The 27,512-nt window shown below is 45.6% G+C and overlaps 1 protein-coding gene across 7 annotated transcripts in view; it reads right to left on the minus strand.

The window, feature by feature from the left end:
• The window catches only part of AGAP1 (ArfGAP with GTPase domain, ankyrin repeat and PH domain 1), a 561,603-nt gene that overhangs the window by 128,842 nt on the left and 405,249 nt on the right, over positions 1-27,512 (minus strand). For 6 of the 7 annotated variants that reach the window (XM_004427710.3, XM_004427711.3, XM_087424644.1 and 3 more), the window contains one exon: positions 4,064-4,225. The exons of the other annotated variant lie outside the window; for it this stretch is intronic. In XM_004427710.3, the coding sequence (XP_004427767.1) occupies positions 4,064-4,225 (162 nt within the window). The remainder of the gene's footprint in view (positions 1-4,063; positions 4,226-27,512) is intronic. 7 annotated transcript variants of the gene reach the window in all.

Raw genomic sequence — 27,512 nt, forward strand, 5'->3', positions numbered from 1 at the left:
GCCGGAGAAGCGGTGCGTCAGTGCGCGCCCAGGATCCGAACCGGGCCGCCAGTAGCAGAGCGCGCACACTTAACCACTAAGCCACAGGGCCGGCCCCTTGACTCTTTAAATGGTACTAATAATTATATACAAGCCCAGTGATGGGTTTGATCATCTAAACATCTCTATTACTCATCACATACATGAGCTGATCAAGTTACCACGCCAGAACTCAAAATATTTACAAAGATGAGGAATTCTTCTGGCATAGCTTCTGCTCCTCTAATTTACTAGGTTCATTCCATTCATTTTAAGTCATAATATAAGAAAATGATGGTTCCACTTAAGTTAGGTTACAGCATCTTCTATTGTCCGGTGTAGAATTTAATAATTATTCTTCAGCAGAAAAGACCTACTATAATTGAATAAAATGCGAGCTGGTGCTGCGAGAAACTCACAGAAGGAGTATCCTTATGTCCATCAGGTGCACCAAGAGCCCCCATGTGGACAGAGTGGTTCTGGTTTTTGAGGCAGCAAAAATACTGACGATAAATAGTTTTAGCCTTTACCTTCTGAACAAGCATGCCACAAAGGTAAGAAATATCCAGCACCAGAACCTTTGCACTTGGCTGGGAGTCTAGGAAGACTGTGTGGTGGGCTCCTTTTCGCGCTTGGCTGAGGAAGGGCACTGAAGTGCATTTGGGAAGCTCTGACCACTCCCTCAGCTGGGCTCAGGCCAAGCCCTTGGGGACAATGGTGGAGAGTACACACCCTTGCCCTTAAGAGGCATGCGGTCTGCTGCATTTATGAAAGGGTCAGTGGCGCAGACTTCCCCAGGGATTTGTAAGAGGCACCATGAAAGGCATGAGCGCCAAACAGCTTCCACTGATTCCTCTCCACCTTCTCTCCATCTCTGCTCTTGGAGGCCGACCTGTGTGGCCAGCGTCAGCAGCAGCAGCCCTCATACCCTTTGGCTTCTGGTTGGGTTTGGTCAAGGAGGGGTGGGCAGGAGACCAGAGGTGGGGAGGAGAGTGAGGTGAGGGCGCTTCCCCTGGGCTCCCTCACGTTCTAGGTCACCACAGGTTGGACGTGTCCCTCTGTTGAAGGCCACAGCTCCTGACTGGAGGCCTTCCCCAGACAACTCTCTCTTTGGGTCCTAATAAGTGCCCTCTCCTTTCCCCGTTACACCCCTGGGGTTCTGCACCATCCCTCTACCTCTTCCCACACCCTGCCCACACCTCTGTAGACACTCCCCATGGAAAACTCCCCTCAATGACCCAGCTTGAGGGCGCCATGTTTTCCTTAGGACCCTGACTGAATTAGCTGACTTTCAACAAAATTTTATTATTCTTATACTCTAAAGAGATTTGAATCTAGTCATGTGTTCCAATGGGGTAAGTCAAAAACCATACAATTCAATTATTTTACAGACATCCTCTATAGAACTTTTTATATCTGCAATTGTGACTTCAGCACGAGGTCAGACATTAGAGAATACACTGGTAATAACCAGTCATAGATCCTCGCAGGAAAGAGAAACAGAAATATTTTCTCATAATTAAACACTACCCTCTAAAAATAAAACATATACAACTAGCTTTAATTTCAAGAACAGAATGCTTAATTTCAATGGCTGACGCAATATACTTTGAATTAATAGTTGTTAAGAGTATTAAAAAATATTGTATATCATTGAATCTAAAATGACCTAATGGTAGGATGCATTCTGACTTCAGAGATGTTAAAATGTGAAAAAAAAATGTGTGTCTTAGATATAATGAAATACAGTGTGTCTCACAAAAATGACTCATTTATAGTTGGGTAGGTAATTTTTCCTAGGGAAAAATGATACATTTTCTTTTTATAGAGAACTTATTGTCTTATTTTCTATTGGAAAGACGTCCTGGTCATTGGTACTACAGAGATGATATTCTCTTAACTAGAAAGTGAGGAGTGGTTTCTCCTCTGATCACTGGTGTTGAACTTCTGAACACACGTCAACCGTTACTCATCACCCATGCTTGAGATGCTGTTGTGACTTCTAAGTTCAGTGTTTCTATGATGCACGGGAGTCTGTCTCTCTGTTCACGTCACTGCCTCAGTGGTAAGGCCCTTTAACAAAAGGGTCCACAGTTGTTTTTGGATTGAGGATCTGTCTCAGCCTTGTTATAGGCTATTGCTCAGAGCACACAGTACAATCCCAGTCACGCAGGAAGTGGACTGGAATCATCATAGGCATCCAACAAGCTCACGGTCGCTTCTCAAACTTCCTTCAAACTCACTGCTGGGCACCTGGGACACTGGTCTGAACCAGAAGCCCAATTAAACATGTAACCGCTTCTAATTTACTGTGTCTTGTTCAGATAGTTTTCACCATATCAGTAGGCGGGTGGGATCATTAAAATGTGTACAATGTAGTTATAGGTGGACTTGATCATCAACTTCTACTCAGTGGTGCTTTTGAAGAAAGTCATTGGTTTAAACATCACAAGAAGATGTTTACCTTTGAAATGGATGCGAGGCCTTTCCCTAAAGCAAATCCTACTCTCCCCCCTAGGAGGTGTGGCTCACATTACCCATCCTGGTGAGAGGCTGTGCTGCTTCCTGATTTTACCCCAAACCTCTTGTCAGAGTCAGGTGTGGCCACATGTGCACGGCCGGGTGCCCTTTGCTGAACGGTTGTTTGAAGGAGTCTCATCAACGCTCAGCATCTGTGGCCAATTCCTTTCCAATGAGAAGGTCAGTCTGGGTGGGTGCTTTGACCCATAATCACTATTTTTCACCACTGCTGACATAACTAAATCATCCTCATTTATCCTAACAGGAGAAAATCAGTTTTTATTGGCTAAACTTGTTAGCAGGAAGCCTATGGGAAGCAAAGGGTAAGAAACGTGGTGACGAACAAGGGTTTTCAGACCCTTTCCTGCTCAGCGACCGTGAGAGCCCCAGCAAGCTACCTGACACTCTGAACCTCAGTCTCCTCATCACAAATGGAACAACACTGCCATCCAGCTCACAGAATTACAGTAAGCAGCACAGGACACACACCATAAACTCTGTTCCTTCCCTGCTAATGCACGCATTGTGGATTTAGAGGCTCATCTTTGGATAGTAGGAGGGAACAGGCCACTTTCTCTAACATTGCAACTTAACAGTTTTGAACAAACAAGTAGAATATTCAGAAGAAGTGTGGCAGAAATAGAGGAAAAAAAAGGATATACATTATAAAGGTAGTTCTGGCATACATGGAATCCTTGTTGAAAAGAGACTCTTTTACTATTATTGGTCTCATAAATAATAATTCATGTCACACAACGTTTTGCAATTTTAATTTTCCTTTGAAGTATTTCTTTAACTTGTTTTTTACAACTGCATTAATTCTACCTCCCATAACGTGCATGTGTGTATGTGTGCGTGCATGTGTATCTCCACTTGCATCTGTGAAATAAAAAAACGTAAATCCCTCTGAAGGAGCCACTCAGAAAGATGACATCCAGTCATCACTGAGAATAAAAACGAAAGACTCAACAAGTCAAAGGAGAGTCAAGACAAACTATGACAACTCGAAAATTAATAGAGCGCACAAAACAGAGTCGGTGGACACCAATAGAAGGGGCATTTATCATTACATGTTGCTGAAAGCCAGAACTGAGGCAGCTGTCTTACTAGAATTAAGACGAGCCAAGATCAGAGAAGATTCCTAAATTAGGAGAGGTGACAGTCTTTATCAGAGTGATACAACATGCCACACCCCAGTTGGAGAGGACACTGTTGATCCAGGTTGCTGAGGGAGGGCAGGACCAACGACCTTGACCAGATGTGTGACGGGGAAACCAGCATCACCCTCTACCAGGAGACAACTACCCAAAGGTAAGCTACTGATCTGGTTGAATCCTCTGAGAATCAGGCAGGGATGGGAAGGTTCTGGGCCCTCCAGCGCCCCCTTGCAAACAGAAAGCACACTCAGTGACCTGCATTATTGTGCATTTGTGCTTCAAAGGGTGTGTGATTTCACAAATTAGAATGATAAAAATTAATTTTCAGAAATGCAGACTCTCACTCCCAGGTCCCCAGGAGCCCTTACCTTCAGCGGTGCTGGAGAGCCCGTCGGCTTTGAAGTTGCTGGTACTTTTCTTCCTTCGGTGCTTCTTTCTGTTGGCGTGAGGGGAGGGGGGTGGGTCGAGCTTGGGGCTGGTGGTGCTGGAGATGCTCGGGCTGGAGCACACTGAGTCGCCCAACCCCGTGTCTGCCATCGGACCGGAAAAGGCAAAAGAACGCAAAGGTTAAGCGCTTAAAATAAGCAGACTTTGCAGAAATATGAAAGTAACGTTCCTCCAATATCATACAGTGCCCTGCAAACAATACATTAGCATGAAATTGCCGGACTGGAGGCCCAGAGCATCCCACGTTAAAAGATCATGGTGCCCCTTGCACATGGCGCCCCATTGCATCGTCCTTATGCTCTGGAGAATTTCAAGTTCTCTACTTTGTATGACGGAGGTTCTGGAAAAGGAAAGTAGGGAATTCATACTTTTTACTTGTTTATATTTCTCTTCCCATAATCACCTTGATATATTGGGAATGAAATAAAGACACTCAGGAATACATACAAAAGGTCCTCTTAAATGGGTGTGACTCTGTGTGTGCGCACAGGATAAAGGCATTCCAGATTCTCTTTCTTCTACCCCAGCATTCCATACGGCTGTAAGGTCAGTTTATCATGAATGAAAAACCATGCCATTCCTCTCTCTCACCAATGTCCAGCAATCCCATTTGGAGGTGATATAGCAGACCTGCCAATTTTTGTTTCACTGAAGCTACTTACAAAATTTAACACCAGTGCACAAACGTGAAAACTCACTATAAGTGAAACTCTTATTTTATTTTGTCTGTTTTTATCTTTTTTTTTTTTTTTTGTGAGGAAGAGCAGCCCTGAGCTAACATTTGTGCTAATCCTCCTCTTTTTGCTGAGGAAGACCAGCTCTGAGCTAACATCTACTGCCAATCCTCCTCCTTTTTTCCTTCCCCAAAGCCCCAGTAGATAGTTGTATGTCATAGTTGCACATCCTTCTAGTTGTTGTATGTGGGACGCGGCCTCAGCATGGCCGGAGAAGCGGTGCGTCGGTGAGCGCCCGGGATCCGAACCCGGGCCGCCAGCAGCAGAGCACGTGCACTTAACCGCTAAGCCACCGGGCAGGCCCCCTTGTCTGTTTTTATCTTTACCGAAGAGAAGACCAAAATAGTGCTAAAGGACCACGAATGAACACGCAATTCAACCAGAACAAAAAAGCACACTGAAAAAGTGATGGAGAAACATCTTCCAAACACCTCTCAAATCTTAAGAATTCTTTATTTCATGATGCAGCATCTTTGCAACCTGAGAGACAGAGAATTCCGTGCAATATATTTCATTCATTCACCTAATATTTTTCTGAGCACCTACTGTGGGCCAGCCACTTTTCTAGATGCTTGGGATCTATCATTGAGAAAAACAGAGGAAGATTCCTGTCCTAGTGGCACTTACGAAGTAGGTGGTAAGTGTTATGAGAAAGAAAAGGAGCACGTGGAGGCTCAGAAGTTGGGGAGGCGGTGGCAGGGGTGCGGGGTTGCCATTTGAAATAGGGTGGACAGGGTAGTCTCACTGAGGTGACATTTGAGCCAAGACTTGAAGGTGGGAAAGGAGTGAGAAGGTGGATGACTGGAGGAGGAGGAAATAGCCAGAACCTGGCCCTAAGAGGGAAGCATGCCTGGTGTGTTCCAGAAACAGAGAGAAGCCGAGTGGTTGGGCGGGTGAGGATGGGAGAGACTCGTAGGGAATGGCATCGGAGAGAGGAAGGAGCTCTGCCCCAGGGGGCTCACGGGCCACTGTAAGGACCCTGACTTTACTCTGAGGGAAGTGGGGAGCCACTGCAGGGTTCTAAGCAGAAGGATAACATGATTTCAAATATAAAGATACTTGAAATCAAACTGAATTTAAAGTAGTTTCATTTCATGCAGTTCTAGAAAATTTTATCGCATACTGAGAAATACAAAAATATACAACTTATGGTATCTTTTTAGATACATATATGGTTCCAAAAATGCCCTAGGATGCAACTTCCTGATGTCCTAAGACCAGCGATCCCTTGCCCATCCCTGCACGGTGAGAAGGGTCAACTTTCTTCCCATGTACCCATCACTTGCAGAGGAAAGGCCTCAGGGAGCCCCTCCTGGGAGAGGTGTGAAGAGACACTCCAAAGCTTCTGCAGGAGAACCTGGGCAGCACCTGAGGGCACAAGACCCTTAGACTGCGTCAACGAGGTCCACTCTTTGTGGGTGGACACTTGCTCACAAAATGCTGCAGAAATACCATTCATCATTTTAAAGAGTTGCAGGAATGTGACAATTCACTGTCCTGCAAGTCTCCCTCCCCTGAAACTGACACCCTTCCATTTCCACCAGACTACCATCCTCCTAGGCAAGACATCTGGTAATCCTCTTGGGTAACTTTATTCAAGGTGCAGCAAGAAGTCCTAAGCCCCCGTCGGCTGGTTCTGTGGCAGTTTCAGGGGGAATACAGGTTTAAATAAGACACGGCACCTGCCTTGAGGAGGCCAGGACTCTAAGATGAATCTTTATTCACCAAGTCACCGTTTCTTTTTTTGCACTGCTCTCTAACTTGCCACCTGCTCTCCCTTTAAGCCACGCTCACCCTTGGTCTGATCCTAAACCCCCAGGCTTGGACTGCATGGCCAATTCCAGGAGGTCTCCTTCCTTCTAGCTTTTCACCTTTTAAGTTGTCCCCATCTTTTACAGAATGAATCCCCTAAAAGTTGTGATTCTTATACATATTTTAAAAATACTAGATCCCACTGAATGTCAGATGAAAACTGTAAATATTCCAGAAAAAAGGGCTAGTCTAATTAATATTTGCACACAATTTCAGAGGGTTCAGAAGATGCCTGATGTTGCTAAGGGGTCCAAGAGATCGTTAGCTGATCCTAAAGCAACTCTTATACATGTTATTTGGTGCTGAAACCTTACAATCAATATTTTTGTTCATTTCAAATATTTTCTGCCCAGGTTTCAAAAGTCTTCACACTCTGGCCCCCTCCTCTCTGACTATTAAGTGTTAATAACCCACCCTGTGTCAGGCATGGTGGCAGGCCATGGGAAAACAGTGGTCACAATGACCATGCCTGTCCTCATTGAGCTGAACTCTAATCATGAAGGCAGATAAGGAGAACAGGCCAAGACAACTGCCCTCCACTGTAGCAGGGCTGGGGTTTTATTATGTCGCTCTGTACCCTGAGGTGTCCACTCAATTCACTGCACCATGTTCACTCCCAACTATGCGTCTTAATCCTTATGTCACTCTATTGGTGTAACGTTCTCTCCCAAACTAATATTTCACATCTCTGAACTCCTACTGATCCTAAAGTTGGGGCTTTCTGCACTCGGCTGTCAGTTATCTGGAGCTAACTTGCATGCTCTTTTTCCCCCCCAGTGAGCTGTACAATGCTGAGCATACAGTGGCTGCACCATTATAACATAAACATCCTTGGGTCTCTTCCATTATCCAGCGGTTCTTAAGGCGTGTACCAATATCGCTTTTTTTTTTTTTTTTTTTTTAAAGATTTTATTTTTTATTTATTTTTTCCCTCCAAAGCCCCAGTAGATAGTTGTATGTCATAGCTGCACATCCTTCTAGTTGCTGTATGTGGGACTCGGCCTCAGGATGGACGGAGAAGTGGTGCCTCAGTGTGCGCCCGGGATCCGAACCCGGGCCACCAGCATCGGAGCGCGCGCACTTAACCACCAAGCCACGGGGCCGGCCCCCCAATATCGCTTTTTAAGAGACTCAGAATATACACATAAGCTATATAGTCATTTAACGGCTTCCATATAGGTGTGGTGGCTCTGTTTCTGGGCTCTCTATTCTTTTCCAATACTCTCTTCATCCATTTGTGTTATGGCTCTCTAAGTTATCTTGGTACCTTATATGGCAGGGCAAGTCCCCACACTTTGTTATCCTTCACAACTGTCTTAGCTATTCTAAGCACGCACCTTTGTATATCCATCCAAGTCAATGACAAAGATATTTAACAGGGTGGGGTCAAGATAGAGCCTCAGATCTTCAGATTCGCCAATCCACATCTGGAAGCTATTAAGAGTGATCCCTGAACAAGACCCAGATACGTCATACTGTCTTTGCATCCAGCTCATATACCTTTGAACTTGCCTATAAAGAAACTACGCAACAATCTTGTCAAATACTTTGTTGAAGGTTAGATGGGTACCAAACTTACACATATTTTTGACAATTTAATACAATAAAAGGATATCCATTTAATATTTTTTCTCCTTAATGAACTATCTCTGTTCAATTAAATCACAATTAAATTTTCTTTTCTATGTACATACAAAATACTCCTTTAATAATCTAATTCAGAATCCTACTGAGATAGTCCTTAAACTCACCAGTGTATGGCTCAGAATTCACCTTTCTGGAAACCAAAGTGACGTCTGTTTCTAGATACCTCCCTCCCTTCCAGCTGCAGAAAACTTTTTCCAAAGTAATTGACAGTGACATGGTAATCTCATTTCCAAGTTTTCTGAGAATCTAGGAATATGTGTAGTTCAGGGAAAAATTCCTCACTCACTTGAAGCAAGTAGCTAGGTGGCAATCTTAAGAAGGAAATACTCACAAGTTATGACACCCTCCTTTCCCTAAGGCACCATCAGAGCCAAGCCCCTCAGCACCTTTACAGCCTTCTTGTCCTCGGGCATCCTTCAAGGCCAGTCCATCTATCCCCACTAATCCCCTGGCTCACAAGCGGGAACCCCTGCCCAGGGAACATCTGGCGATGTCTGGAGACATTTTTGGTTATCAGACTGAGAGGGGTGGAGCCGCTACAGGCATCGAGTAGGTAGAAGCCAGAGATGCTGAAAAATATCCTACAACACACAGGACAGCCCTCACCACAAAGAACTGTCTGGTCTAAAATGCCAACAGCAAGAAACCTGCAGAATCAGAATTGCTCTTCTATTCTTCATCAACCTCTCAAACTCCTGCTCTGGAATTACGGTCTGTCAGTGCAAACTCCCTCACACCAGTAACCTTCTCAGAATGCTCGAGTCACCTGGCACTAACCTGGCCCTCCCCTGGGGACACACCTCCCAGGTGCCGGCACTGTTAACCCCACCTCCACGCACCACAAAGCACACAGGTGGGCTAGGCAATCTCCCTGCTGCTTGCAGCCCGCTCCTCTTCCCTCAAGCCCCAGCCCCTCTGAAGCTTATGCCCTCCGCGATCCCGCTCACTGCCCACTGACCCCCAGGTCCCGCCCCTTCGTTCCCTGACTATTTCAGCAGCGGCTAACCCGTCCCCACTTGTGATGACATCCAGCTCCTCCTAGGTGCTCTCTCCAGGTCCTCTCTCCAGGTCCTGGCCTCTCGGGCCTCTGCCTCGACCGCAAGAAGCTCCTTCCCCCCCTCTGCCTCAGCATCCTCTCTCATGGCCCTAACCTAGGCCTGCCACCAGCAGGAACTGGCTCTCCTGGGTCTTATTTTCACCTCCCACACCCCGTGCACACGCCAGCACACTTACACCAGGACCCACACTCCTAGGGCAACCTCTTGACCCCATCTGGTCTTCGCTGACTGAAATCGGCTTCTCGCCCCATTTCTCTCCTTACCTTGTGGGGACGACGTCACGTGCAGCTCTGGTTCTGCCCTTGACACCTTCTCCTCCACCTTTCCTGATGGGGACACGGCACCTTGACTGATAATTTCCACCCTCCACCTGCTCTGTGCCTGTACTCAGGCCCAGCTGGAGGACCACGGTGCCTAGCCAACCGGCCTCTTTCATTTTTATGACTCCAAAGCTGTAGTGGATTGAAGGGCACTGACCTCTAGCCTGCCCTTCAATCCACTACACTCCTGGAGTTAATCCATTCCCTGCTCTCCAAGAGGCCAAGTTACACCTTCTCCACCCTCCTCAAACATCCTACACCTCACTCCACCCCCCTGAGGACCTCACTTCTCATTTCACTGAAGGAGAAAACAAAACAGAGCAGCCATCAGAAGAGAGCACCCCCTTCCCATCCCCATCCTGGTCCCCATGGACTCTGGGCCTCCCTTGCCCCGCCTGGTGACAGCTGCCCCTCCCCTGTGAACTGGATTGTGCCCGCCCGTCTGCTTAGGAGTGACTTTGCCTCCAGCAATCACATCCTCTCTGGCCTCATCTGAGGTGCTGCATGACTGTATCATCTCCCATCTCTAACAAAGCCCCCCAAGCCCATGCCCTCACCCGGCTTCCATCTCATTTCTGCTCCTCTTTAAAGCGAAACTCCCCCAGACCCTTCCCCTCCTTGGCGCCTGTGCCTGGTCACAGCTGTCCCCGCCTGACCCCATTCCAGGCCCGCTTGCAGCCCCAGCCGCTGCCATGCCCTTGCTGATGCCACCCGTGCCCCCACAGCCTCATCAGCGGACAAGTCCCAGTGGGATGGTGTCGGTCTCAGCAGCACCCCACACAGTTCATTGCTCCCTCCTTTGCCGGGAAGCCACAGTAAGGCGTTAGGCTAGCCAGGTAGGGGGGAAACTAGGAAGCTGGGGTCCTAGAAGCCAAAGGAGGGAGCCCCAAGGTGGGCTCCCCATTCTGGCCATTGCCCATGGCTGCCTCATGTCCAGCCCCTCCCTTCCTCGTTGCGAGGTGGCCTCACCAAGTGGTGACACTACATCCCCCGTGCGTTTGTTTCCTTGTTCCCTGGACACCTTCCCTGAGAGAGCATAAGCCTTATGAAGGCAGGGCTTCTGTTCAACCTCACCACCAGAACACAGCCTGAGACACATTCAGGATGAATAATGGGGGCCCCATGAGTTTTTGTGTTATAACATCTTATAAAGAGTTGATCTGTCTTTAAGAGGTGCTCACAAGGTGGATGGCATTGCTTTTCGGTGTATAATAGGAAAGTGCTACCAACTTTGCGACTTTGTTTTGAAAGTAACCACAAGTGTGCTTCTGCATCAAACCACAGCCATAAGTTTCCAATGGTTTAGAACCTTTTTAGGTGAGCAATGAAGACCATGAATAAAGTCTATTTACACTGCGAAAACATCTCCCTTAAAAGATGACTTATATTCACCACACACACTTCATGAGCACTCTGCCCTGTGAACCAGCTCTGTCCCAGCACCTGGGATGCTCAGAGAAAAAGGGCAAACATCCCTGTCCCCATGGAGCCAATTTCTAATGAGTGAAAGAATGCCTATCTCGTTTCTTGCTTGACGCCTTCATGGAAGACGATTTTTCTTGGGCGATGCTACTCAACAGAGGATGAAGAGGAGGAGTCACATCTACAGGGAGCACACGTATAAACATACGTAACCCAAGGCCGCCTCCATGCAGAGAGAAGCAAGGTGAGGAATTGTGTGCACGTCCACCTTCACCAGGATGAGCACAGCCACACCGGCCCTAGGGCATCCCTTGAGCAATAGGGATGTGACTCTGGGACCTCTGCTGGGGCCATCGGGACCCGGAGAATGAGAGTAACAGGGAGACCAAAGTGCCACTGAGTCAGGAGAAGGCCCAGGAGCGGGGCAAGGAGGGGTGGGGAGAACAGAAAATGCGAAGCGTGAGCCCTGACCTGGCCATTGGAGGAAGTGAGGGAGGGAGGCGAGCTTTTAGGATGACACAAGGTTGTCACACAGTAATAGAGAGAGCAACAACCACAATTATGAAAGCAGAAAGCAGGCTTGGCAGTTGTAAGCCCCATCAATTCTTTCTCAGACAAGGAGAAGTATGAATAAAGTAAGTGACGTGCACAAAGCTCCTCAGAGTCCACGAAGCACTCCTGTCCACTGCCTGGTGTGCTGCTCACAGGGCCGAGGTCCCACCCAGAGAACCGTCCTTGTCCCAGTTCAGAGACAGCAAGCTGGGCAGTGACTTCCCAGGCCATCCTGCAGGTGCGGGTGGAGCCCCCATCCCTCTCCACTGTCTCCTCCCTGCCCACGTCAGCGTGCCAACACTCTACAGCCCAGGCCCCGGGAATTTCACTCCAACTTTCCTGCTGGAGGAAGGGCAAGTGGCGGCGCTGTCACCACTCAGAGGTCGGGCGTCTGCGGTGGGTGGGCTAAGGGGGCAGGCATACAAGTACCCGGGAAACCAGATGCTCCACGGTGCGGTCATGGGGAGCAGGTACCACTCAGGAGTGGACAGCTGGGTGAGGACAGGCAGCTGCCAATGCAAGAAGTGCTCCTCCAGCAAGAGGAGGCTCCAGGTGCCAGGACCAGGTGGCATGTCTGTGAGAAGGCCTGGCTGGGGGAGCAACAACTCAAGGGAGCCCCCACTGTGCCACAGAGAAGGTGAGCACGGTGGCGAATGATGACAGAGGTCGGGGAGGGGCGGGCCTATGGTCAGGGAGGCCGTGGCAGGAGACAGGACTCCGCAGGTACCGCCTGTTCTCCAGGCTGGGGGTGGGGGCGTGGGGTGGGGGTACGTGGAGAAAGCTTCGGTTTCTAGTTAACTGGGTACCAAACCCCGGTGCCGGTATATTAACGCCCCTGGCTTCCAGGTCTTAAGAACTCCCCTTTGAGAGAAGTTGTTTAACATTCCCCTGGTTTAAAATATGAGCAATCAAAGCGTCCCAGGCTTCCATGCTGTGCTTTCCCATTTCCGACGACTCCTCCAGCCTGACAAGGTATCCCTCAAAGTGAGGAGGCCCCGAAAGCCCGGCCTCAGACGCTGTAAATGAGCTCCAGCCGCAGCCCACGGAACGCAATCCGCTCCTCCCGACTGAATACAAATCATGCATTTTATTTTGTATCAATTACTGGGCACTGGGACAGACGATGACTGTCGACAGCGTTAAACACGGGAGGGGAGAGGCGAAGAGAAAAAAGGCACGCCAAATTAAAAAAGCAAGCGCCTCATTACGCCACATCTAAACCAGCGCTGACGGAGGGACTCGGAGTCCCTGGGACGTGTGGCGCTGAGCCGGGATGGGCCAGTCCGCCGCCATCCTGCGCGCTCAATGTTGGCCATTAGTTCTTCCCAATCGGGCATCAATGTTCAATGCACACCCCAAAAAATATATAATACAAGCAATAATGATAACAATCTGCAGGCTCTCTGGGCTTCGGTACATGAAGTATGAGTCCAAGAGGCAGCTTCACTTTTCACTGGGAGGTGACAAGCATGACTAGAGGGGAAATAAAATAACATTCCGTTCGCATAAATATCAAGCAGCCTGCTTGAGACTGATGGGCCAGGAATGTATTCTTAGCTATCATTCCGGCAGACAGGCCCAAGGACACTCATAACTTATTTTACAATCATTTAGTTTCAGCTCAAGTGGAAAACGTGACAACTTATCTCTGCTGACAAGATGCCATATCGAACCTTACAATTAACTCTCCTCCGATTATCTGCCCAGCCGATCATTAGCTAGGCCATTTTTGATGAACTGTTGCAGGGAGCTTGCCTCGGTGAGAGCCGTCGCTGCCAGGTGTGCGGACAGGGTTTTGATATCCTGGCTGATATTCAAATAGACCGGGGGGGGGGGGGGCTCCGTGTGCGTGTGCTTCCCATGGCCCCGCTGCTCCCAAGGGTCTCGAAATGTATCTGCAGGGGGAGGTGTCCTTCTGCACCGTGCTGGAAAGGAGCGCTGCATCCTTGCAAGTGTTATGACTGCAACAACTATTATTGCTATGACTACTTCTGTTGGCCCTCCTGATGTGCATCCCCAGCCTCCACCAAGGTCAGACGCCAGGCCCTTGTCCAGACTCTGGAGTCTGTATTTCAGGGAGTGGTGGACCCTCCGGAGGGACACCTCCCACCACTCTTCCTTGGTGGGCTTGATTTGGAGAGGGGACACCAAGCATTTGCTCGGGGAGCCACTCACACTGTCTGGAGGAGCTGCTAACGGTCCTAAAGGCTGGCTGTTAATTTCCTAGGTGTTGATTAAAGATACAAAATGCTTTAAGATGCTATATTCATAAGAAGCATGCACCTCTAAGAAAAAAGGAAAAGGACCAGTGTATGCACATTAGCCCTCCTCTCTTTTCTGCTTTCTCATATGCTCTAACTTACTCATTGGGCACTATTAGGAATAATTTATTGCTAAAAATCTTTCTTTTTTGGTATTAAAAGAATTCAAAATGATCAAAGACAGGGCTATTAGTGCCGGTAGGTGAGTGTGGATCAGTTGAGGGCTGCTAAGACCATTCTGAAAATTCAAGATGAAGTCACTGTAGGAGCTAATAAATTAAAACCCGTTTCCTTTGAAACACGGCTGGGAATATAAAGCTCATTTGGGTCTTGAATAAGGGCTCTGTTCTCTGTAAAGCTCAGAGAGATGTGCAGGCTGGTAAATAAAGAACAGGCCACCTCTGCCATCCAAGGAAATCACAACATCCCGGCCTCTGTTAAAAGGTGAGTGTGAAGTGAAGTTCAAAACCTCGCCCCTTCTCACAGTCCCTTTGACGGGAGCTTTCAACAGGAGGAGGTTTACTTGAATCCCAATCTCTGAAGATGTTTCAGAGACGTGCACATTGTCCGGTTCCCCTTTGCCGCATACGGTGCTCACACAGAGGTGTGCGGTGTCAGAGGAAGGGGCAGCGGGGACACAATAGGGGGTTGAGGAAGATGACAGGTATTGGGGGAAAGGAAGAGACAACACAGTGCCGGCTTGAGTCACAAAAGTGGGGGGAAAGGATGACAATGAGGGGGCTAGAACGGAGAGAAAATCTGGGGGAGAGTGTTTCCTACCTGGCCATGTTCAACTCCACCAAGATGTCTCTGTAAATGAAGCCGAATCAACTAGAATTTAGGAAATTTGATCTTCATTTACATGAAGCCATTAACTTACTGAAATATGTTTGTAAAGCCTTAAAAAAAAAGCACAAGTTTTGATCACGAATTAGGGTACAGGGTTTCCTTCCTTTTTTTTTTGGTGAGGAAGATTGGCCCTGAGCTAACATCTCTTGCCAATCTTCCTCTTTTTGCTTGAGGATGATTGTCCCTGAGCTAATATCTGTGCCAATCTTCCTCTATTTTGTATATGGGACGCCGCCAGAGCATGGCTTGATGAGCAGTGTGTAGTTCCATGCCTAGGATCCAAACCCACGAACCCAGGACCACCAAAGTGTAGCGTGTGAACTTAACCACTACACCACCAGGCCAGCCCCAGGGTATAGGGTTTCTTTTTGAGGCAATGAAATGTTCTAAAAATGACTGTGGTGATGGTGCACATATCTGTGAATATACTAAAACTATTGATTGTATACTTTAAATGGGTGAAGGGTATGTGATGTGAGTTCTATCTCCAGGAAGCTGTTTTTTTAAAAAAAGAGAGCAGTCATTGTGTTAAATGCTACAAAGCAATCAAATGAGGATGACAAAAAAGTCAACTGGACAAGTCTAGCAAGATGCCGGGATGGTGTCAGAGCGGAGGATCAGGAGGGGGCCTGGGGACACTCAGAAATTTAAGCAAAAGGCTGTTCTCAAGACTTGGGACACGAAGTTGAGTTTGAGGGGGTGATGTGGCTGCCTGGGCCTCCAGCCACCTGCCAAGACCTGGTTCTATGCCTCAAACCAACGGACCCTGGAATCTTCTGTCCTTCTCCGAGGGAGTTGTCCCAGCTTCCTGTCCGTCCCACAGAGCAGAGCACATGCCCATGGGTGGAACACCCTTGCTCCTCCTCTCAATTTTACATCGTCCCCCTCCCGAATCACATTTCTCTACTCTGACCTCTTGACACACACCGTTTCCTTTGCACCATCATCATCTTTTCATCTCCCCCTTCTTGCCCACTATGGTAGGCTTTGGAATGGCATCCTGAAGTCCCTTTAGCTTTTCCTCATGCCTGATGGCCAGCTTGCACAGAGTACCATCACCTGATTTTGAGAGATGAAACAAAGAACACGTAGTGTGGTCTAGTGAGGCAGAAACCTGAGGAAGTCAGTGTGGGAACATGCCAGGAAGGAATGTGTTAGGATGTACAAGTCAGGATTTTATATTTAAGTGTCAAAAATCAAACTGTTCTCTAGCTGATATTCAGCTGAATGCAAGTTGCACACAATTTAAATTAATCTAGCATACTCTGAAAAATGGAAAGGGCTCTGAGCAGTACTGTTAGGTGGGAATGAAATCATTTCAAGAGACTCCTGTTTCTCTCCAGCCTCATCTCTTTTTACATAATCAGCCACAACCACTTCTCAAGTTTGGTGCTTATAGCTGCTAAATTACAAAGAGATTATGTTTCAGTAGGAGGCTCCACTGGCTGAGAAGGATGGGGAAAGGCGGAGCATGTCTAGAAGAAAACTTAATTAAATAGGCAAGTTAATTAAAGGTATGATTCTTCTTTGAAAACGTAAATTTCCCATCTTTAGAAACTTAGCTGTTTTTATTGCAAGTCACATGGAGTCAAATTACTGACCGCAGCACAAGAAGGTGTCCTGTCTGAGGAAGAGAAGGCAGGCGTTAGTTAGCCAAGTCCAGGGAGGGCTCTGTCCAGGGTCCTGATTATGTTCAGTCAGTTTGTTCTACTCAAGGTCCAGAAACACACAAGGCTGCTTCCTCATGGAACATCCCTGCTCTTAATTTACTGATATCATGTGGTTTAAAAAAGTAGAGCAATGGTGTCCCCAGCTTTAAGAAAACCTGATATACAGAAGCCCAGACTGAAAAAAGAGGTAATTTGGTTGTGACATATTATCCCCATTGCTCCAGGGTCAAATGCCAAAAAGGTAAATAATTGGATTCATTTTTTTTTTTTAACATCATAAAGAGTAGAGTGTGCCTCAGTTTGCTTAAATTATTGCCCTACTGCTTAGACGGATTTCAAATTTTTGACCATAAATCAACACTTTTGCATATCTTTTTAATATTTGGAATTATTACACTAGGGCAGTTTTCAATATATGAGTCCAAGAAAACGAGTATTTTTGGCACTCTGGATACATGCTGCTAATACTACTTCTGGACATTCTATGCGTCTCCCACCAGCAGTGTGTGAGGTCAAATAAACCATCAAGTCCTTCAAACCTGGATACTGTCTGTTGGCCAACTCACATTTCAGCTCCTACCCTGCCCACCTCCTGATGAAGCAGTCCTCGGCTCTCAGCACGGCCAACATCAAGTGGCATAAGAGGAAGTAGATGCAAGGCAGGGAGAGAACCACAGGTGGGTTCCATGAAAAGGATCTAGCAGACCCACAGAACTGGAAAGACAGCTTGAAATCCCAGCCTGGCCACTTGGCATGTGACTTTGGGTAATTCATCTCTCTTAGCCTCAATTTCTTCATGTAAAATGGGCAAAATAGCTCTCCTGAACACCTGCTCATGGCCAGCCACACCCCAAACCTGCTTGTTCTCCACCTTGGTCAACAGGCAACCCTACCTTCCTGGCTGCGTAGGCCGAGGGCCATCCTGAATACTCCCTTCCTGTCATGTCCCACACCAAACCGAGAGGAGGCAGCACCATGCAGTGCTTCGACCGTGTGCTCCGTGTGGTCTAGACCAACTGCCAGACGAACAGACAGACAGACAGACTCACTCACCAGTGTCAGGCCCTCTTCTAGAGGTGAAACAGAGGTAAACAAAACACAGCTCCTGTCCTCAATGGCTTACATTCTAGTGAGGGGATATTAGCAATAAATACACACACACACACACACACACACACACACACACAGACGCACACAACTCATGTACATACTCCGATATAGACAGACACTCACACACACCACACACACTCACTCACACAGACACATTAGAGGGATGATAAGTGCACTGGACAAAGATGAAGCCCAGAGGGTAGAGGGTCACGGGCAGGCTTCTGGTCTCCCTTCATCCTGAAAAGCATGCAGACAGCTGTAGAGGGCCATCAAGGTTTTCTAAACAATCATCATCCAATAAGTAGAAATTAAGGACTCTCAACACTGAAGTGCAACACAAAAAACATACATTACTGATAGCAAGAAAAGATCATAAACTTAAGGGGAAAAGTCATGATAACTATTAGAGAGGATCTTTGGAGATTTACTTTTAGATATGTCACAATTAAAGTTGGACAAACTACAGTGACAACAGGAGACAGCTTGAGTCCTGCAGTGGGGGGACAGGGGGGCCCGGAGACCTTCACTGTGAAGTCCTCCCCGGCCCCCACGTGGAGGAGGCTGCCCTCTTCTCAGCTCCCTCACAACACTGCCCCCTTTCATCACCTCTGAGTGCTATGCTTTGGTTCTGTGGGGGCTTCTCTTACGTGGTAGAGTCCCTCTGATTTTTAACTTCTCTATATGTGTCTAGGAGCCAGTAGGTACCAAATAACAAAAATATGTGCTCAACAAAAAGGTTTTTCAAAAAAAGAATGTGTCAAGATGCAAATTGTAGTACAGTGAAAAGAACATAAATTTGAGTAAAGTCTTCGAATGTTGGAGGAAGCCAAAATCCAGTGTATCTATAATTGTACATTTAAATGCTAGCTGAAAAATCTGTACTAAATATCCTTACAATCTTGAGCACTTTGGAGAATAAATTATTACCATATGAAGATGATAAATTATATCTTCTTTTTAAAGAGATCTCGATTTCCCTTGGGCATCACATGTAACATTTTGTTATGTTTGAAGACAACAGTGTTGTTTTTTTGTTGTTTGGACAAATGCTAATTTGCTGTCATAGAAATGTTATCTTGTCAACATTTAAAATAATACTTAAAAAACTTCTTCTTCTATGTGATTTCACTACTGTCTCCTAAACCGTGGGACAGGAGGGTTGATTATGAAAGGGGACCCTTGTGGTTCCCAAGCCTTTATTGATGGTGGGTGGCACGCCAGCCAGAGAGGTGAGTGACAGCACCGTGGTATCAAGTGCCTCAAACAGAAGGCCGGCCACTTGAAAGAGAGGCCCCTAGGTCTCAGAAAGTCCATTCCTTTCCGCCACACCTGGGCCCTAACAATCGGCCCAGTCAATGGGCTTGAGGTTACTGAGTGGGACTTCCTTGCTCCTCGAGCCACTCAGCCCATGGGGAAGCTTTGAAGGGTTGGGTTCCATTGGTAATCCATCCACGGTGGTCTCCCATGGAAAGCCCTGGAACTAGAGGAGGGCAACCTGCAATCACTCAGGACCACAGGTGATGAAGCTCATCACTTAAAGGAGCATGACCTTGACTACACATCCAGGGAGCATGTGTGTGTGTGTGTGTGTGTGTGTGTGTGTCTGTGCAGACACCAGATATTTACTGATTTGACAAATAACCACCCACTGCCTGCTCTATGGGGCGCACTGTTTTGGGCCCCGGGGGAAATAGCAGCGAACAAAACAAAAAGATATTACGAGTTTAAAAAAGGGGTACAATTAACAGCTCAAAAACTTAACAGATTAATCCAATTATAATTCTATATTGCTACATATTGACATGAGGTACTCAAAACACATGTACCTAAATTTGCATCATGAGCTGCCTCGGGTATCTGTTTTGTACCTGTATAACTTTTTAACAAAATAAACATTTTTGAGAAAAATATAGAAAAAAAGTCCCCATATTTAAATGTGAAGATTTGCCCTAAGAATTTTTTTTTCTAAGTGTGAGATGTTCTCTTTAACAGCCACTGAAAAGAGAATATTTCTCTTTCCTGCTGTTATAGAATTTTGCTAACTTGCCGCTAAAGACTAATGACTGCACTACACATTTTATGTAGATTCCAAGGCTGAGCTTAACCTCTAACTTCCTCTGCCTGAAAACTAGATATTATCAGCCCACTCATGCCTCTAACTACTGGCAGGTGAGCACAGCTGCAGCAATTCATTTGAATGAAGAAGTTGAGACATTAAGGTCATCTGTACATTAAATATTAGAATCAGTCTGGAGCGGCGTTAATCAGAAGATGAGGCTAATGACTTTTCGCTTTTGACTACACTACTAAAAAACTGTATTTAAAATATTTACCAGGTCACGTATATGTAGCAGGTAGGATGACAGAAGGTTCCCCAAACTAGATGGCAAATGAGTAGATCAGAGTGGACTGTTTTGTGTCCACCCAAAATCTGTAGTTAAGATTTCTCCTTAGAAAAGAGCCTGACAGTTTCCTACTTTGGCAGGCTCTAAGTTATTATTATTATTTTTCTTTTAGTGAGGAAGATTGGCCCTGAGCTAACATCTGTGCCAATCTTCCCCTATTTTGTATGTGGGTTGTCGCACAGCATGGATGATGAGCGGTGTAGGTCTGCGCCCAGGATCTGAACCCGCGAACCCTGGGCCGCCGAAGCAGAGCACATGAACTTAACCACTATGCCATCGGGCCAGCCCTCTAGCTCTAAGTTTTGATAGGGTAAAAACTGCCCAGTCCATGAAGGGACCAGCAGGCTGGCCCGGTGTGATGCATCTGAAGCCCAAGATTCCGATCTGAGGCTCTAGGATATGAGGCTATCATTGATTCTGTCCTGGCATAAAACAAGTGATTGCCATGGATGGTACCTGTGACAACCAAAGGCTACATCTAAGGGTATTTACAGGAATCACCTTAACTAGAGTGACATTCATTCTGCTTTGCCTGGGGCAATCCCAGTTTATGCCTGCTTCCCAGCATAGCTATTAACATACGGTCACCACAATCCTAATCCCACACTGCAATCATTTCCAAAAATGATAAAAAGAACAAAGTGCAAAGGAAATCTAATAATTATGACTATTAAACTTTGGGCAAGTAAGAGGTTTCACAAAAATGGAAAAGCCCCTCTGAAAATCTGCCCTAAATTTTTGTGTTCTATGCGACTGAATCTCATGACGACCTCATATCAGTTGCAAGTTAGTAAACACATCCGAGACTGGTAAATGCTGGAAAAGTTTGTAACATGACAGATAATTTTAACTTGCCTGAGAAATCTGTCAAATAGTATACTTGGGATAACTGTCTCCACAGATAACCCCACGGTTGAAGACACCATGAATAATAACTTGATTCAAAACTGTGGACCAAAGATCATTTCCATTTCTGAACTGTTGTTTAAGGTACAGCCTTTTTCAATAGTTCGATAATATTGGCCAAACAAGTCGCTCTTATTTCGTCTTTTCCACAAAAATGAGAAATCAGAGTGTCATCTCTAAAAATTAATGATGGTGTTTAAAGCTAAGATTAACTTTACTTCTGACAAAAAGCAGTTAGTAATTCAGCATTAATTCTAGAACATTCTTTAAAAAAAAACTGACGTCATTTGTACTACAACAGTTTTATCGTATTACTTCTACTGCTGTCTTAGAATTTGGGCTTTGTCCTGGCAAAAATAAAATAAACACAATACAATACAGTGTTTGTAGATCCTGAGTTGGATTTGCTGTGAGTTTAAATCATTTTCTTTATCACAGCTAAAATTTTGTCAATATAGTTCAATCGGACACTATGGTTGATCTTCGGGGAAATTGCTGTAAAATAAAATGAAAGATAAGATTGTGTTCCCAAACATAATAACTGACATTTTTCTCTTTTTCCTTAAGCAGAAGCCCAGCCCCCTGTGGCTGACGGAGGGGTCAGCGAAGGGTGCAGCGGCCCCAGCTCGAGAAGTGGATGTGCAGCGTGCTGTTCATCAAAGCATCGCTCATTCCCATTCTTCCCTACTGCCTGCCTTTGATCCCCTGGGGTGAGGTTCAAAGAAGCGACTACCCACCAGCCTCCCCAACCAGGATGCAGCCTCCTCCCTGGCCCTGCGGCTGTGCCAGCCCCCAATCCTCAGAATACATTTCTTTTCCTCTTCTCCCCCCATCCCCGCGGAAGGTTCCCGAGGACTCCTAAATTCCTCTTGAATACACGCTCGCCAATTGTTCCTGCCCACACACCTGTGATGTCCTACAGCACAGGCCTGCCCGGGACCGGCTAGCTGTCTCTGCTCGTCCCTGGGATTCTATCGCTTGCTGGGGTGAAGGAAACTCCGAGTCCCCACCGGGAGGGAGGGCTTTCCAGGTACTCCGGGCGTAACACTGGAAAGGTCTCCTCCTCCCGTTTATGCAGGCCCGCTGGGGCGATAACCCAGGTTAGACACATTCCCCCATCTTTCACGTCTCAGACTCCAGCGTGGACGTGTGTCCATCCCGACTGGCTTTACTAGCAAACCCCTCGCTCTCCCTTTCCCAGCAGTGAAGAGCTCCTGGGAACAGCCTCATTACTATTTTTAGTGTCCTCTCTGATTCCCTGGCTCTGCCACAGAAAAGGAAGAAATGGGCGTATGGATTTTCTTCCATGAAGTCAAGTTGGTTGTCTGAGTCTAGATCTCAGCACAGTTTTTCACAGGTGAAGGTGTCCTTCTTTGCTGGCAGATCTTTCCATTCTGCATGAACAGAGACTCTGACCTTTGACCTGCCGCTGTCTGAGGGATAAGAACACCCACAGGCTGGGGAGATGCAGCGCTGGGGCTAGCTGGCCTCTGCCAGGGTGTTTATGCAGCCAGGGCGACTTGAGGAATGTGCTTTTATTCTATGAGGATGAGTGGAAAACAGAAAAAAGAAGACGGTGGTATTAGTGAAAAGAGCGTGGTGCTTATAAACTTAACATGCAAAATGGGCGCAGAAAAGGAATCCACTAGGCATGCCCAAAGTGGTAAATCCACACAGGCTTGGATACTCGGGGGATTTAAGTGGATCTGTTTAATTGTGAAGAAAGAACGAGATGATGATATGGAGACACAGGCAGACTAGGCTCAGATGAGGCATCGTTAGGAACGTCATAGTATTTTCTAGCTCCTTCGGGAAAGCACAGCCCCGTCCCCACCCCCTTTTGAGGTGGTATAGCTACAATTCTTACAAATTCAACTTGAATACATGTTTCCAGGAAAAAATTATAAATGAAATTACATACAAAAGTAGGGGCCTGTCTATATGTGACTTCACATCTGGTGCTTTTCAAAGATAAGCCCATTTATTCAAGCTCTGCTTGCACGGGTAAGGGAGAAGGGCTGGGCAAAAGTGGATTCAGGCACACGAGAATATTCACTGACTATTAAACATTAAAATTTGCTCAAAGGGCGGGGCTGGTGGCATAGTAGTTAAGTTTGAGCGCTCTGCTCCGGCAGCCCAGGGTTCTTAGGTTCGGATCCTGGGGGCAGACCTACATGCCACTCATCAAGCCGTGTTGTGGCAGCATCCCATAAACAAAATAGAGGAACATTGGCACAGATGTTAGCTCAGGGCCAATCTTCCTCACCAAAAAAAAAAAAAAAATTGCTCAATAGAATGAAGCTCTAAGTTGTGACTCATCCCACTGTAGCCACTTCACGTCTGTGAATAATTCCACTTACTATTGGCATGATGTCTGTTTTCTGGTAGATGGGACAGGCTCTGCAGAGCTCCACCAGCATTTTGCCTGGTTGCCCTGAACTGAACTGGGTCTTTCTTATCTCCGTAATTTTCTGCATGGTGTGGCAAGTGGCAATGGAGGCAGGAACCCAGGTGTCCTGACTCTGGTCTGACCCCGGTCTCTATTTGTCCTCTCAGGTCCTGGCTCTCCCACCGCTGCCCTCACCCCCCAAAGCCTGAAACGCCCCCCTTTGCTCCTCCCGGCCCGTCTTGGTTCCTTCCCCCTCAGTCAAGGGCCACTTTCTTTTATCACAAAGCAAGTCTCGCTGCTCTTGTGTTTTGGATCAAGTTTGAAGCTGAATACACCCACAGCAAAGTGCAAAGGGAAATTCTCCAATGTTCACCTCTCAATTTGTGTGCTAACTACAGAATTCATATTGGAAAATAACTTTATTAGAAACATTTTCACATGAATAATGTGTATGCATTGCTGAAAGTTGAAAAGAGAACCAGGGAAAACCGTTAAAATCTGGAATAACTCCCTCACTCGTTGTGTTCAGTTGGCTTTTACACACACGTATGCAGGTGGGCACACAGGGGGCCCCGCCCCAGTGTGGACGGACATCCGTGCATCACACACCTGGTCCTCGCCAGCTGCGTGACCGGGGGCAAGTTATTCCAAGTCTCGAAGACTTAGTTTTCTCATTTAAAAAGGAGGAGACCAGTACCACCTCACAGGCTTGCCCGGTAGGTTTAGTGAGCAATGTATATAAAGTGCTGCAGCCAGGGCCGCCACGTGGTAAATAACAACATTGAGCTGTTCATACCATTATATAAAGCCCGACGGAATGTTCACTGGGTGGATATTGGCGGAGGCACACCCTGTTCTGGGCCTTGGGAATACAGGTGAACTAGACGGAGTCCTCACCTTTAAGCAGCTTAAACTCTCGGGGGGGATGATGACAGATAATAAAATCAGTGAGCAAATTACAAAGCCTGTTAGAAGGTGGTAGGTGTTATGGAGAAAGAGCAGGGAAGAGGGCTGTGGGCAATTTTAAATGGGGTGTCACAAAGGCCTCATGGACAAGGTGGTATCCGATGGGACATAAAGGCAAGGAGGCAACGTGTATGGGGAGAAGTTCCCAAGCACAGCACGTGAAAAGGCCCTGGGGTCACATGAGAGTGGTGCTGAAGCCAGTTCACAGGACAGTGACACCTAGTATTTACACAAACATCTTTCCAAGTTATTGCATAGAAAGCGACATTTTCGTGGCTACATGGTATCTCCTTTTGGGGTCACCATAATTTAACCAATCCCCTACCACTAGTCACAGAGGTTGTTTCAAACTTCTGAACTGCTTTTAGATAGAATGGAAACTTAACTTATAGTTAAAGTCAGTTATGATATAATCCAATTTTTGGAAATAAATAAGAACACAGATACACAAACTGGAAGGGTATGCACCCCCAAAACTAAAACTTTAGTGTAGGAGTTTGTTTTTTTTTTTTTCTTTTTTTTTAAAGCAAATAGCTTCTCTGCATTTTTCACTTTTGTAAAATGTAATGTTTCATCATTAGGGAAAAACATAAAATTATTATTGCAAAAATTAACAAAGGAAAATAGTAGTTAACCTATTTGCTGGAAGGAAGAAGGCAGGCTTACTACAACAGGTTGAAATATGCATAACTGACACCAACGTCATATTGTGTTCTAGCCACACGACACATGTCACATACATTTACTAGTAGGACTTTTACGCCAGTACATTAATTATCCATGCTTCTAGACATGAAAAAAATTTTTAAATGAAAAACAGAGCATAATTAGCACAATTTTAAGGAATATTGTTTGAAAGAACAAATAATTTCTATTTTAAAAAGATTAATTGTCCAGGAACTGGAATGAACATGATTCGATTGCTAAGACTTTGGTTTTAGAGCAGTGCCAGCTCCCAGACGAAAGGCGGTATACAGACCAGGTGCTGACTCAGGTCACAGCCCAAGCCTCGACTGCTCCACAGGGTATGGTATGGTGATAATTTCTCCAGAACGTGTGGCCTGGATGGATGCTGCAGCCTTACAAATCTCACCTAGGGGCCAGACCTGGGTGTCTTGCTGGCGCTGCCACTGCCTTCTGATTGATGGGGCTCTGACACGTCCCCAGCCTTCAATTTCCCTCTGTATCCCCACCATCAAGGCATCTTGTGTAGAGATGGTGAAGTGGTGCTTCTGGACACAGGCTTTCCCAGACATTTAGATGTTAAAGAAAATCAACGGTCAGAAGATTTCTGGGATGTTGTTCTGGGGAGTGGGGACGTTTATTTCACTTTGTGCATTAATGCAAAGCTTGATAGGAAACGAACAAGGAGTCAGCAGTTGGTGGAAGCTTGAGTTCCCCATCTTGGAAAATTAAGCTTAAAATTTTGAAATACATGAAGTAATTCTGTTTTCTAAATTATATTCTACATAGAAAATATTTCTAAAGTAGTAATGCTTATCTCAGTCATAATTTCAGAGTCTAGCTAGGGACTATTTATTCACCAACCATATGAAAAATAGAGGACCCAACTAAAATGATGACTGTAAGTTGTTAACTTGACTAGATGCTGCAGAGAGCAGCTCTTGAATTCTTGAGCTAACCAGATGGAAAGATCAGGTGTGGGAACTGCATGATGTATTTATCAATAATATTAAGCCCCCCCAAACTGTATTTTAAGTGTAATTGTAATTGTTTTCCTGTAAATAAGTACACATTTTAAGAGACTCTGAAATATACACAGAAACATTTCCCTGCAAATGTAATAAGATTTTAAAAATCCCACTGCAGAAATAATGTAGCAATTAAAATTGCATTTATAACTAAATATGTTTAAAGTGTTTCTTCATATAAAAGAGTAAAATTTTAAGTCATTTAAAATATCCATCTGTTTCCTCATGATATAAAATTTTTAGTATAATTGTATAATTAATATTAATATCGCTTTCTGTTAATAATCTTATCTGTCAGATAATAAAGCAAAGATATAACGAAAGATATGTTCATTGAAAGAAGTATAAGAATGCAAAACCAAAGTAATATACAAATACTAAAGAAGAAAATACACAGAGGGTTTGAGGATGACCCTGATCAACCATTACATACGCAGCTATCTATCTGTCAGCTCTATCGTCCGTCTGTCCATCCGTCCGTCCATACATCCATCCATCCACCCACCCACCCTTTCTATCTACCTATGTATCTATCTACCCACTCTATCTATCTATCTATCTGTCCATCTACCCTATCTATCTATCTGCCTATCTAATCTCCCCACCTACCTATCCCATCCATCCATCCATCCATCCATCCCCCCACCCCCCCCCCCCGTCCATCCCTCCACTCTGTCCATCTATCAATCACCCTACTTATCTATCTACCTATCTACCTATCTCCTTCTAACCATCTTACAATTACTTGTATTTTTATAACCACTCATCCTGCACCCCCACGCCCACTCCTTTCTTTCTTCTTGGCACCTAAAAATTTTAAAGCCCTTTAAGTCTTTTCCTTTTTGCATGTATTTATAAATTCTATAATAGAAAGCAAGGGAAGGACCAAAAAAGATTTGACCAAATTTTATTCTAATAATTGATAAAGACACCAGGGAGACAGTATGATTGAAGTTTCTTAAACTATTTGATTCCTAGGTTGAGGACCTGACCAAAGCACAGAGGTACAAAGTGAATATTTTCCTGGCCCAAAAGTAGCATAGAACCATGAGAAAAAGTCCTATATTGCTTAAAAATAAACAGTGTTATAAAATCAGATGTTTTAATGTTGCAAATACAAAAGATCACTTAAAGTTTTCTTTCCAGTTGGAAAAACAGGCTATCTATCTGATGAATCCTTTCCATATTTCCCGTATGTGACTGGGTAGTACACGATGCTTTCTATCTTAAAAAAAAAAAATTTACCTTAAAATTGAGAGTTTGCAACTAAAACTGCTGGGACCAAAAAAATAATAAAATATTAAATAATTTTATAAAATTTTAGACTTCTGTATTTTAGGAAGCTTTAAAAATTTAGGTTAATAACACACTGTTGCATTGAGGCCAAAAATGTTGATGTTACTAACAACGCCAAGGGGATGAGAAATGCACGCTGCAGTGACAATTCTGCGGGAGACTTCCAGACTCCTCTACTCTCTCCTAACTCCCCTCTGCGTCAGCTGTCTACGCACCAGGTGATAACCAACACTGACTCAAGAGTTAGCTTGTAAAGTCACC

This window comes from Ceratotherium simum, chromosome 37 (assembly GCF_057802395.1).
Source record: "Ceratotherium simum simum isolate JZ-2026a chromosome 37, ASM5780239v1, whole genome shotgun sequence".
NCBI lineage: Eukaryota > Metazoa > Chordata > Mammalia > Perissodactyla > Rhinocerotidae > Ceratotherium > Ceratotherium simum.